General features: G+C 43.8%; 1 protein-coding gene across 1 annotated transcript in view; it reads right to left on the reverse strand.

The window, feature by feature from the left end:
- Positions 1-11,298: 11,298 nt before the first annotated feature.
- The window catches only part of STXBP2 (syntaxin binding protein 2), a 41,344-nt gene continuing 38,531 nt past the window's right edge, over positions 11,299-14,111 (reverse strand). Inside the window, exons 17-19 of the mRNA XM_073653919.1 lie at positions 13,903-13,991; positions 13,358-13,515; positions 11,299-12,068 (exon numbers count right to left, since the gene is read on the reverse strand). Of these exons, the coding sequence (XP_073510020.1) occupies positions 11,989-12,068; positions 13,358-13,515; positions 13,903-13,991 (327 nt within the window). The 3' untranslated portion in view covers positions 11,299-11,988. The remainder of the gene's footprint in view (positions 12,069-13,357; positions 13,516-13,902; positions 13,992-14,111) is intronic.

Consider the following 14,111-nt stretch of genomic DNA (forward strand, 5'->3'; position numbering starts at 1 on the left):
CTAGGGTCCCAGCCACCTAATACCTCCTAGGGTCCCAGCCATCAAATACTTTTTCACACCATCATACCACTGTAGATGAGATTCAGAGTAGTACCAACAGATTTCTTAGACCTGATGAGGCTAGTGTATTTACTTTGAAAATTCATGTCAAAATAACTGAATAATAGAAATCAGGGAGACACAAGTCCATCGGCCAGATCTGTATTCCATGGCCGCTAGATATGCCCTATGAACCACCTCCTACTTGCTCGCATCGCCAACTCTTCTTTTGATTAACTGGTGTGAAGCAAAGTCATCATTGAAGCGTAACACACACATGATGTTGCGCCCGGCCAGCTAATCAAAAAGTAGAGCTGAAGATAAAGGCACATGGGAGGCAGTTTGCAGGGCTCCCTTCTAGCACCCACACAATACTAACCTGGCTGCTGAAGCAGGGTCCTGCAAATTTATTCGCTCATTGCTACTGTTAAATCCTAATACTAAGATGAGCATTTTACAAGTCCAGCTATAGAATTAAATAGCTCATGAGTCTAAGAGTTTCTAATTTCTGCCCACCCAGCCTCACTGACAACTTGTACTGAACAGTGTGAGATCTCAGCAGGAAGGGGGGGCACTGAGGAGCTGTCAAACAGCCTAGGTTGGCAGAGATGATGTTAAATTTTCATAAAGGATTTTCAAATAAATTTTCAAAGTAAATACAGCCTTCTCATCAGTTATACGATGACCTATTTAGTGATGTATTGAGTTTATATTGTGAAATCTGGTGATAGATCCTCCTTTCACCAAATTTTTCATGTTGAACTGGACACACAATGTAATAGTAGCTGCAGAATGGAATACATTTTTTTAATAATAATAGGCTAATCTTTTTTAAGTTCAAGTGGGTGTAATCAGACAGCTTTCACTGGAGGCATGTACTTCTTTCTGTATGATGCTGTACTCTAAAAGGAAAGAAAAACATGCCCCCACCATAGTTCAGAGCAGGTTTCTTTGTGTATGAGATGTAATGACGCAGCCCTGATCTCCTGATTTAATCTCCTGCATGATCAGAAATTACAAATGATTAACACCTTTCAGATAAGGTCCCTGTGGAGGGAGGGTCAGCACAGCTGAGTTCAGCTGTGTCACATTACAAACTTCTGTTGTACGGCTCCTGTCCAGAGATATGTCAGTAATCACACTTATGTCTGTTGTGCTCATAGAAACTTGTTCTCGCTCTGCAGTAAGATTTGTGTATAGTGCCATTACATCTCACACAGGAGTAGCCCAGAACAGACTGCTCCTTTGTGAGATGTAATGACAGCTATTATCTCACTGCAGAGTGATTACAAGTTCATTGAGCACAGCAGACATAAGTGTGATTACATCTCACTCACTGAGAAACCTGCTCTAAGTGATGGTGGGGGCGTGTTGTTCTTTCCTTAGAGTATGGCTGCCTGATTATTGGTCAGAATCATAGAGGGAGAAGAAGTACACGCCCCCCAGTGAAAACTGTCTGATAACACCCACGGGGAGGGGAGCTGGATGTCAATCAGTATGATTTCAGCAGTCATGCCCCGTCGACAGAGCAGAGTGGAAAGGGAAGAGCTGCTCTGTCGACATTGAACAGCAAAATCGCTGACAGGAGTGGGTGGTTACCGCGTTTGAAACAGGCAGTGGGTAGAACAGGCAAGTAGTTAGCAACAATCTGCCTGGTAGTTCTTAGGCCCATAGTAAAGAAAAAATAATAATAAAAAAAAAAACGTACAAAAATTAAAAAAAATGTCAAATAGTCCTGGATAACTTATTTTTTGTAAAAAAAAAAAAAAAAAGTTAACTCATTAGGTGCCAAATACTTTGCATATATTTCCACAGTAGAAAGGCAAGATTTAAAAAAAAAAAACAGCTTTATTCCACTCGGCAGCTACTATTACTTTATGTGTCCAGCTCAACAAGAAAACTCTGGTGAAAGGTCTTCTTTAAAGGGTTCCTCCAGATTTTTTTAGCTCTTAGCTTATTCATAAAACATTAGAGGGCTGTTAAATTATAAAAAAAATAAGCAGCATTACATATAAACACTCAGATCTCTATGTGACCCCCTATTAGATGGTGGTCAACAGTCCTAAGTTTCCAGGACTATCCTGAATAATTCACATCAAATTCCAGCCTGCTTCAAAGGGTGGACATTCCTAGGGTCCTGGAAGTTGGACCTAAATATCTGTATTTTACCAACCAAGATGTTGGTAAATATGCTATGTGTGCAATGTACAGGACACACTGTGCATTGCACAAAAAGTATGACCATGATGCCACCGGCTGCAGTAGCGACAATGACTTTGGGCGATGGAATCTACAGTGTTCACATGTAGTGGTGCTCAGGTGGGCAGGTGTGGTAGAGATATGGACTATTCCACTTGTTAAAAAGGTTCCATGACAGTAACCAGATCAAAAGGCAGTCTGATGCCGAGGTCCTGGTCCCTGGAGAAGGACCGTTTCTAGGAGACAACAAGCATTGCATATGTAGAGACAGATATAAGAGAGTAGCAAAGAGGCTTTTTCTTAGGAGTGAAGAGTGCATCCAGCAAATAGGTGAAGTTTAGCTGCCCATTGGAAGCAAGGACATAGCCACACCAGAGGACGTATGTATGCTGATGGCTGTGAGTAAAGTAGGTCACAACAGAGACGGCGAGAAGACTGGTGACAGAGTGCGAACGACTGCTACACGGTACAGCCGTGCATTGCAATCAACAAAGGCAACCGAGAGAGGAGCTGAACAAAGCAATGAGAGAGTGCCAAGACATACTGAGAATGACACTGAAAAGGAGAAGCTGCTGAGGAGATTGCCAGCAATGAGTATACAGTGTTGCACATGCAAGCCCACAGCATATACCAGCTTGCTTCTTTTGTTTAAGCCTTATGCCTAATGTAAGAACATTTGTAACCTTCAAGTATGATGCCTCTTAAGAAACTGTGACCATTAAGTCTGTTGCCTCTTCGTGAGAAATGTTATTACTGAACTGTATCATATACGTCTTGATTCCTTCTGCCATCGATGAGTGGGGAAAACAGATCTAAAACTAAGAACCACTGCCTTATATTTAATGCGGAACACTCCCCACTTAGACACCTCTTACATCTTCACATTGACCAGCGTCAGGACCGTGCATAAATCATTAAGACACTGGACAGGACATTGTAAAGCTAGCCAGAACTTGGAGATCTTATTCATATTCTGAGATACCAACTGTTCGGAGAATGGCCTTCTCCAAGTAACCGTTCAATGAGTTTTTTATTTTAACTTGGACCAACACTCCTCCCATTTGACATAGGTGATTTTAGTTAGCAGGAGACTGCAAGAGGGGTTCCACCTTTTTTGCTCTCAGTTCACGGTCTGAGAACAAGTGGAAGGGGGGTTTTTCAGATCAACTCACTTCGTGTTGGTGCTGTGCAATGGCCATGGCTTGTGTGATATTGTGACCTGGAGCCATGAGGGCTTTGCAGCACAGGTTCTGTGGGGCACCGGGTCGCTCCCCCTGCTTGTGAGTTGCTGCTGTGGCCTGCACATGGCGCCGCACCGTTTAGGCTAGGGACCCACTAAGAGGTTCACCATGTTGTGGCAGTGGGCTTCATACAGTCTGATCAGAATTTTAAACCAAGAACCTCATGTTCAGTTTTGTAAATCTTTCCCTATCGACTTTAGATCAATGTATGATTTTTGGATGTGAGGTCCATGTCTTCTCTACAGTTCTTCAATGAGTTTGTGCCCTTGACAATCGAAGAAAATTGTTATGAAAATCAATAATCTGTCTGTTTAATGTATGGACATGCTGTATCCTTCAAATGGGTCACTATGATTGTGACGATACAGCTTATAATCTTTATCAGCCAGACGATTAGATTAGTTAAGCCAAGAGAAATACACTATTATCTTTGTGTTGACTTCTAAATGTATGTGTATGTATGTGGCTGGTTGAGAAGGACATACGATTATTTGTATAACCCTGATTGTTGTCTTCTGTTGGTCTGTGGAACAATGAATGTTTGTTAAATATGTTGATTAAGCTTTGCGTGGACACTGTGGCTTGTTGACTCACAAGACAGGAGGACAAACTATACAAATTCATTAACTGCTCAAACAATGAGACATGAAAGTTGCCCTTTCCCCCCAACCTGTGATTGATGACCTTACACAGATGCAAATATAAAGAGGGATGTCTGTACTGCTGCAAGCAGAATCACAGAGATCAGGGAGAATCAAGGAGAAGCAAAAGATCACCCAGACTCTCTTAGACCATCAGCTAGCTTGGTAGCAAGGCTTTACCCAAAGAGACACAGATTTGGATTCTACATGATTCCAGCCTAAAGATATATGGCCCTGACTGGAAAGATACTGATCTGCTCCACTGACCATCAGAGAGTCCATGGATATATTTGGGGAGACCAGGTTGAGAGGATGAAGTCACCTGGACCCATGGATATGTTGTTTGGGGTTGCCAGGTGGGACCCTTCGGTTGGCTAGAACCCATGGAGACATTTGGAGAAGCCAGATTGGGACCAGCTGGTCATCTGACCCATGGAAACTCTCGGAGAGGCCAGGGTGGGACCCTCGGGTCTCCTGGCCTTGTACCTCGATGGACTGCTAGCTTCCTAAGCTTGCCTCTACCTTCAATCTGTGGGGGCCCGCCAGAAGCAGGGGGCCACTGGTTGAGGTAGTTGGCCCTGGAAGTCCCAAAGTCGCAGCTGTGCTATCCCAGGCAGGTGGAGCGGGCGAGACTGTGTAATGTAGTACCACCTTGGGTATTTGTTGGGACTGTTCTATCTGTTTATTGTCCGCTTTGTGGTTCAATAAAGTATTGCCATGCTGTTTTACCCTCACCCTGTGTTGTCTGAGTAGTGTTATGCCCACAGAAGACCCCGGGTCTTCACACTGATCAAGATATCTTCCTCAGGAAACCGGCCAAATCTATAATGTAGAATGTAAGTTAGAAGTTGATGAATTTAGGTCAGAAACCCTAAGCACTCACTGATATAGGGTCCAGATATTCTTTATAGGAATGGAGCATCCACCCATAGGCTTCCAGGGTATTGTACCACCATACATAACTATAGAGAAGATTCCTCAGGGTATTGAGGACAGCATCTGCTCCAGAACTCCTAGAGTCAACCGGAAGGATTTGGCGCATCTCCAGTAATTAGTAGATGTGAACTATTTGGCAGATTTTCTTAATAAGCAGAATATGGTAATATTTTAAGAGGATTGAATTTATATAATGACGTTTGGTAAGCACATTACTTTGCAACGTGTACATTTATATATATCCCAGATATCACAATTATTGGCTTCCTATACTAATGAAGAAACCTCAGGCCATAATGGTCATTGGCAAATTACCTTGCCCCCCTCTCCTCAATCATACGATAATGTATACGTATCAATACTGGAAGAATATAGAAAATGCGTCTAGCGTCCAGAACACAGAATTATCATACAAGCCGATATTTGGCAATCATAACTCGTACAGATGGTTGTCAGGTCTGTGAGTGTTAATCCATGGGAAGGATTACTTGGTATAGGGCCAAACGGAGGTTACCGACTCTACGGGGTGGGAGAGATTTCATCACAAGGTCACTCACCTTATGAGAACCATAAAAGTTTGCTATTATTAGATGTCGGAAATGACCATCAATGGGAAAATGATCATCACTGTCAAATTGTTAATTTTAAGCAAAGGATATGCTTGTAGCTGAGGGTCAATTTTTTTCCCTCTTAAGTATGGGGACGGGGACGGGGTTAAAGTCTGTTTCCCAATAAAACAGCACCGCTCTGATCCATTGTTGGTCCATTCATAGTTAATTGAATGGAGCAGAGCTGCAATACCCGACACAATCATGGAGAGAAATGGTGATTCTGCTGAGGGGAGAAAAAATCATTGTGCGAATGCATGTAAAATAATACATGAAGCAAGTTTGCAGCTGCCCCTGTGTAGTCTGATCTTCCCTTCCATCTATTTTGATTCTTCCCCACCAAAACTATGTTAGAATAAAATTAGGATTAGAGAGGCTAGTGAATTTACTTCCTATGACTTTCTGTATCATAATCCCTTGTCCCAATCTCATGGGTTATATTCTCTCCTGAATGTAACTTGAGCCCACACCCTGCACCCTTACAGTGACTCGCAAAAGAATTTAACTGCCACCCCCACCCCCCAGAATTTTTTGTGTTTTGTTATCTCACAACCTGGAATTTCAGTTCTTTTGAGGCTTCATGTACAGAACATGTCTACAACTGTGAACATGTGGTTTTCTTTTTATTGTGAAGTAAACAACAAATAGGACAAAACTATTGAAAACTTCAGTGTACATAACTATTCACCCCCCTAAAGTCAGTACTTTGTAGAGCCTCCAATTACAGCTGCAAGTCGCTTTGGATAAGTCTCTATGAGCTTTCCACATCTTGCCACTGGGATTTTTGTCCATTCCTCAAGGCAAAACTGCTCCAGCTCCTTCAAGTTAGATGGATTCCTCTGGTGAACAGCAATCGTCAAGTCTGAAAACAGATTCTCAATTGGATTAAGGTCTGGACTTTGATCAGGCCACTCCAAAACATTTACACATTTCCCCTTAAACCACTCGAGTGTAGCTTTAGCAGTATGCTTTGGGTCATTGTCTTGTTGGAAGGTGAACCTTCATCCCAGTCTCAAGTCACTGACAGACAAACAGGTTTTGCTCAAGAATATCCCTGTATTTCGCACCATCCATCTTCTCCTCGATTCTGACCTTTTTCCCTGTCCCTGCTGCCGAAAAACATCCTACAGAATGATGCTGCCACCATGTTACACTATGGGAATGGTGTTCTTAGGGCAATGCGCTGTGTTGGTTTGGCACAAGACAATGTTTACCTCGGTGGCCAAAAAGTTCAATTTTGGTCTCTTCTGACCACAGCACCTTCCTCCATACATTTGGGGAGTCTTCCACATCTTTTGGCAAACTCAAAACAAACCTTGCAATTTTTGTAAGTAAAGGCTTTTTTTCTGACCATTGTTCCATAAAGGCAGCTACTCCAGTCTCTGCTTGGGAACTCTGCAGCTCATTCTTGGTTACCTTTGGTCTCTGTGCTGCCTCTCTGATTAATGCCCTCCTTGCCCGGGCTGAGATTTTTGGTGGGTGCCCTCTCTTGGCAGGTTTGTTGTGGTACCATGTTCTTTACCTTTGATGATAATGGATTTGATAGTGCTCGGAGGATCATCAGAGATTGGGATTTTCTTTTATAACCCAACCCTGACTTGGATTTCTCAACAACTTTGTCCATGACTTGTTTTGAGATCTCCTTGGTCTTCATGATGGTGTTTGGTTAGTGGTGCCTCTTGCTTAATTGTGTTGCAGCCTCTGTGGCCTTTCAGAAAAGGTAAAGTGTATATACTGACAGCCCATGTGACACTGAGGGAAAGGAAGTCCACCTGTGTGCAATCTAAGCATGTGACTTCGGAATGGAATCGCTTGTACCAGAAATTTTTAGGGGCGACTACATATGCACGTCAATTTTTAGTTATTTGATCCCATAAATTTAATTTATGGGGGGTGGGAAATACCGCAAATGAGAAATGTAGTACAGTTCTTCGGATTAGCTATGTCGCTTACCCCTTGTGGAGGGCATTGCAGTAGCTTAGGTATCCATGGTTATGACCACTCATATGGCAGTTAGTTGTTAGTGGTCATAACCATGGATACCTAAGCTACTGCAATGCACTGCACAAGGGGTAAGTGACACAGCTAATCAGAAAAACTATACTACATTTCTAATTGGAGGTATTTGCTAATATTATAATTTTTACACTTACTACATATTGGGGTAGGATCGTGAAGATGAGTTTCATTAAAGGGGCATTCTCATCAGCACAGACTAATCGTTCAAATCAAGCACAGGTGCTCAGTGAACCTTTGGTGTGGCCAAACAGTTAAGTGCCCCTTCCCACCTACTTGTTTTCCCTTAATCTCCACCCCACTTATCTTTGATTGACAGCTCTGGCTTTATAGAGCAATAGAAGTGTGGAGATAGATGGAGAACAAGCAGGTGGAAAGGTGTACTTTAATGTTTGGTGATGACAAGGGTGCACAGAGTGTACTTGGCTTGAACAGTCATTCTGTGCTAACAGAGTCCCTTTAAAGTCTTCATGTGGTGGTACTTACTTTGTGCCCACATACACATACCCCCATATCCCTGCTCCTGTTTCAGAACATGCACTAACCCTGGGAATATATTTAAGATATAGTGGACATGCCACCATAATTGTACACTATTGGTCCGGGAATCTCGTATATTCTCTCGTGCAAGAGAATCGGGCAGATTAGGCTAATGACACTCCGCTCAAACTCTGTCAATTGATCTGAGTGGCACCTGAGTGTGATCCGATTGTCTCTCGTGAGAAAATAGCCCACGGGTGTACTGAAGACGGCGACCTTAATCTCTCCATTGACTCTGTGCAAACAGATTGGACTGCACTGGGGTGACATCCGAATGCAGTCCGATGTTTCGCACTTGAATGGGTTAGTGTGATCTGCTAATCAGACGCACTCGCAGCATCGGCATGAGAATAAGATAACAGATCTGCACTGCCTCGTAGTACAACATTGGGCCGAGGGCTATCCGATAAAACATCAGTGAGCACTTGGCCGTGTTATACGCTCGTGTGAATGAGGCCTTACACAAAGCCTTTCTGTCATTAGTCATGGAGACCCTCAGGCTGTCCTTCTTCTCTTCTTTTATTTTAGGACTTCATATTTAAAATGCAAAATTACAGACACTTCAGCCCCATCTCAGGACTGTGCAAGAATGATTAACGTTTTTTCTACCCAAAACACGTAATAATTCCGGGTCTTTTTAATATGTGCACATTCTGCTAATTTTTTTAATCTTGCATGGCTGAGTTTTAACAACTTTCCTTTGATGCTGGAGAACATCCCCTTTTGGACCATTGAGCCAGACCAGGGCAAACTCTGTGCGCCAAACTCAGACCACCCACCCTGGAAGTCTCCTGAGATACCCATCTCCAACACAGGAGCGGTGAGCTGAATTGACACTTGTTCTATCCAGGAACATCACCACCCAAATAAGCCAGCTTTTGGGCATGGGTTTGCTAAGCCAGAGGCTCATCAACTTCTCCTACACTGCCCACTCTTTCCTCGACATCTCCCTTTTTTTTTGGTTAGTAATCTGCTCATGAGGTTTTGCTGCCTTCAGCCTGAATCTAAAATGTGCACATTACAATAAGAACAAGTAAAGCCATTGTTTGAACAGGTATCTAATCTTTAGCATGATGATGTACATTTGCCATATTTACCTTGTAACCCACATGCCCCGATCGTGATCTAGGTATTGTCCGGACCACATGCAGCTCCTTCTGGTGACCAGCGATGACCTCATCACTCTCCCATGATGTAATACAGACTTAATTTTTCATTTTTGCTTTATGGCTCTTTATTAAATTATCACAATAAATCACAGAGAAGATATATCAGCATTCATTGCAATCACAATGGGGGGGGGTCCTTCCCACCATATGGAGGGTGATGGGGGTGGAATGTATTAAACGTTCTTTACCAATGTATGGGTGAAATATGGACCAAACTTGGCAATTCTGGGGTGGACTTTACTTACAAAGAAAGGTGCAATGACGCCCATAGCGGGACTGGGACTTACATGAAGAGTAGGGATGAGCGAGCACGCTCGGATATGGAGTTATCCGAGCGTGCTCGGGTTCGGATAGAGGAGCCGGCGTGCTCGAGTCAAATGCGTGCTTAGCCACGGCCACATATTGTGGCTGATCGCATGTTTAGCGGCAATGTATGAGCCACGATACATGCAGCCACCCACTATAGGTAATGATTGGAAATCCTACTGCGACAGATAAAAGATTATTATTTTAAAGGGCCCAGATGGGATAAGAAAAAAAAAAAAAAAGTAGTAATACTCACCATCACCGATTCTCCTTCTGACACTCAATTCCTGCCGGTCTCTACACACCAGAAACAGTTACTCACTCACTGAAGCAGGTTAGTGCTGTGGCTAGCCATTTGAGCAGCCATTTTTTGGTGTGTTGAGACAAGTCCAAGAAGGAGAGACCAGCCAAGACTACTTTTTTTTTTTTTTTTTTTTTAACCATTCTGAGCCATTTAAAGATAAAAATGTATCTCCCTGGACAACCCCTTTAATATCTGTTGGTGGAGATCCAAGAGCCGGGACTTCAAACAAGGAGGTGGTGCATAAAATAGGGCCCCCGATTTGTTGGGATTACAACACAGCTTTATGAGAGGTAGCTCCCCCACACCGATCGGAGAATGGGGACACAGTGGGTGAAATAACTATTGAACACGTCACTAATCTTCTAAAAGGTGCTATTGGCATGAAATTCTCACCAGATGTCGGTAACAACCCATCCAATCTACAGAGGCAAAGAAACCAAACCATAGATGTCCATAAATTCTGTGTAATAATGAGAAATAACACAGTGAAATAGTATTGAACATATGAAGTAAGAGGTGCAAAAAGCCATGGAAAGTCATGACACCAGCTGAAATCTATCAGTAATTAGAAAGCAATCCTGCCACTTAGTGAAAAATAGCATCAACTGGTGGCCTATAAAAAGGTGTTTCATTACCAAAGGTGCCACACAAGAAACATCTCATGATGGGTAAAGCCAGTGAGCTGTCTCAAGACCTTTGCAATCTTATTATTGCAAAACATTCTGATGGCATTTGTTACAGAAGAAATTCTAAACTTTGCTTCGAAAATTGATGAGGTGTTCAATAGTTATTTCACCCGCTGTATAAGTAATGATGCCATCAGTACTTATAGTTGGAAAACCCCTTTACAAAATTATAATAAATTAATTCATTAAGAGCAGAAAAAGATTGTGTTTGCCAATGAGGGATCAGATATGAGTGATTTCTTTGCCCGACTACTCCACGTTTCTCTTACCCAAGTTTTGCTGAATCTTCCCGACGGAGTATGAAGGAATGGCTACAAATCAGTGTAAGATGGCACATAGACGAGGAGAATGCTGACAAACACATACATATTATATATGATAATTATAAGGCATGTATAATTGGAATAAAAAGAATGAATAATATATATGGCAGCGGCGTTCATAGCCTTTTGTGCCCATTCACTGGTCTGTTCATCCGCATCCAGTTTCACACAAATCCTTTCTGCTAAACGTCCGCGGTCTCAGACCCTGTGCAGCCTATCAATCTCCATTCTCCAAAAATTCAATATCTCAAAGCTTTATTTAAAGAAAGCAGACAAAATCACTGCAGATGTATTGATAAAGCACCATCTTATTAATAAAAGGGATCATTACCAAAAATCGTGTATTTTATAAGGCACGTTCCATATGTAACACCAAAAAAAACAAAAAACAACCTGTATAAATGGATTGAAATATAAATAGATTTTTTTCCATATGTCATTACACAGTATGACCAGCGGAGGGCGCTCTGAGTGATCCGTCTTGTGTAACATACAGAGGATAGGAATCATGGACAATACGAGGAGAATGCTATAAACTAGAAGGAACATAACCTGACTATTTCCACACACTAAATATCTGAAGCAGGGGGTCATGAAATGTCTGGAGAGTGGGCGCCGTGTACCCACGTTGCTGCAGTGGTGGCAGAGGGAGGATAGTCGGTGAGGGTAGGCAGACAGGCAGAACATCAGACATCAAAATATAAATATCCTTCAGGAATCTTTTAGCAAAAATATATAATCATGGAACCTAAGGAATCATTAATTCTACCAGAGCCCTCGGAGGAACGAGACCTTGTGCTCAGACGAAACCCGGTTTAATAATGCAGTGAGCGGACCCCACTAGTAACCTGTTTCTTCATTGTGAGAGAATGTCCTTGAGGAAGACACATCGGTGTCCTGGAGGGTGTTGGCATCGCCGAGGTGTGACTTATGGAGTGCTACTGAAGAGGACAAGGATCTGACGAAGGTGGAAGAGGTCTTCACTCGTTCTTAGGGAGCTGCTGATCCAGAGACTTCAGGCCATCCAGGAAAATGGTGGGAGTCAATATGTGAGTGGAGCCTGACACATAGAAAGCAAAGGTTACGGAAGTGAAGGAAAACGGTCAACTTGAAGATGTTCAGAAGAAACTACAGATGTATGAGATTTTTTGGACACAATGGGGCAGGCTTTATGGGTTACAGATGTGGCTGCATGTTTAATTAATCCATCCTGCATACGTGTTAAAGGGAAACTCTCACTAGATTCATGTTGCCCGACCCATGGACAGCATGAATCACAGTCCGGCTGCACGATTGCCGTGTAGGCATCTCTGAAATGCTGCAGCGCTTTAGAGAAAACGGCTTGAAGAGCTAGCCGGGGACCACAGGGAGAGACGAGACTAGTCCAGTGCTAGCCAGGGACCACAGGGAGAGACGAGACTAGTCCAGTCCAGTGCTAGCCGGGGACCACAGGGAGAGACGAGACTAGTCCAGTGCTAGCCGGGGACCACAGGGAGAGACGAGACTAGTCCAGTGGTAGCCGGGGACCACAGGGAGAGACGAGACTAGTCCAGTCCAGTGCTAGCCGGGGACCACAGGGAGAGACGAGACTAGTCCAGTGCTAGCCGGGGACCACAGGGAGAGACGAGACTAGTCCAGTGCTAGGCGGGGACCACAGGGAGAGACGAGACTAGTCCAGTGCTAGCCGGGGACCACAAGGAGAGACGAGACTAGTCCAGTGCTAGCCGGGGACCACAGGGAGAGACGAGACTAGTCCAGTGCTAGCCGGGGACTACAGGGAGAGACGAGACTACTCCAGCGCTAGCCGGGGACTATAGGGAGAGATGAGACTACTCTAGCGCTAGGCGGGGACCACAGGGAGAGACGAGACTACTCCAGTGCTAGGTGGGGGACTATAGGGAGAGACGATACCAGTCCAGTGCAAGGCAGGGACCACAGGGAGAGACGAGACTACTCCAGTGCTAGACGGGGGACTATAGGGAGAGACGATACCAGTCCAGTGCAGCTCCCAGCCAGCTTCTCCCCCACACCAGTTGATTGACAGGTCGCCCTCACGTATGTACATAGGAAGAGACCCCTCAAGCAGCTGGAGCGGTGCAGGGACATGATGGCCGAGAACTTCATCGGACTGGTCATGTCTCTCCCTATGGTCCTCGGACGACCTTTCAAACTAGGTTTTCTTTGAAAGACATACGTGGGCTCAGATTCATGCAGCCCATGGTTCAGACGGCATGAATCTAGTGAGATCTTCGCCTTAAAAAAAAAAAAATATTGTGGCCATACAAGTGATGTACACGGAGACCAAGCAAAAGATTATTAGAAGGACAAAAAGGACGGCACTAAACTTACCGATCAGCACTTCCCATTTGGAGTCCGTCGCTTTGGTCAGCTCATAGGCGCATCGCATTTCAGACATGGAAACTCCTCCCAGGACATAGACTATAAGTCGGGGGCCGGATCTGTATTCTGCAGCGCTGCGCGTTTTGTGCCAGTGACCGAATCGTGCACTGAGAAACAAAACACAGAGAAAAGATCAAACACTTAAAGGGGCTGTTGTTCCAAAAATACCATATACATTTATCATCCATACTGTGGGTGTGTGATATAAGCACCGGGATTCTGATTACAGACCACCATCAACTGTGAGAACAGGGGTCCCCCAAAGCCCCGTGTGAAGAGATCTGTAGTGAGCATGTGCGACACTGCTCCATTCACGGTTTATAGGGTGGGGGGTGATTGCACATGCTCAGTACTTCTACATTCATACTTAGGACTTTTGGACCCCCATTCTCAGGATCAGTGGGGGTCTTACCGGCATGACCCCCACTGATCATACATTTATCCATTCTATGGAACGGTGATAACGTTGTGTATAGGACATTACAGCTCCTCACCTCACCACTGCATGAGAACTGCTCACTTGGGTGCAGGGTTCTGACACAAAGGGCCATTGTTTCTTGTCCAGCTTGTTGTCAATGGCATCCTGCAAAAGATCCACGAATAAAACGGCAGGAAGCGCATACAGACATCTATGAAATAATTTTTAAAAGCAGCAAATGCAAAAAAAAAAACTATTAAAAAGGAAAAACTGGTCAGTGCTAAA

The sequence above is a fragment of the Phyllobates terribilis genome, unplaced genomic scaffold (genome assembly GCF_046119375.1).
Source record: "Phyllobates terribilis strain yellow unplaced genomic scaffold, ASM4611937v1 Scaffold_11__3_contigs__length_659146591, whole genome shotgun sequence".
NCBI classification, from domain to species: Eukaryota; Metazoa; Chordata; class Amphibia; order Anura; family Dendrobatidae; genus Phyllobates; species Phyllobates terribilis.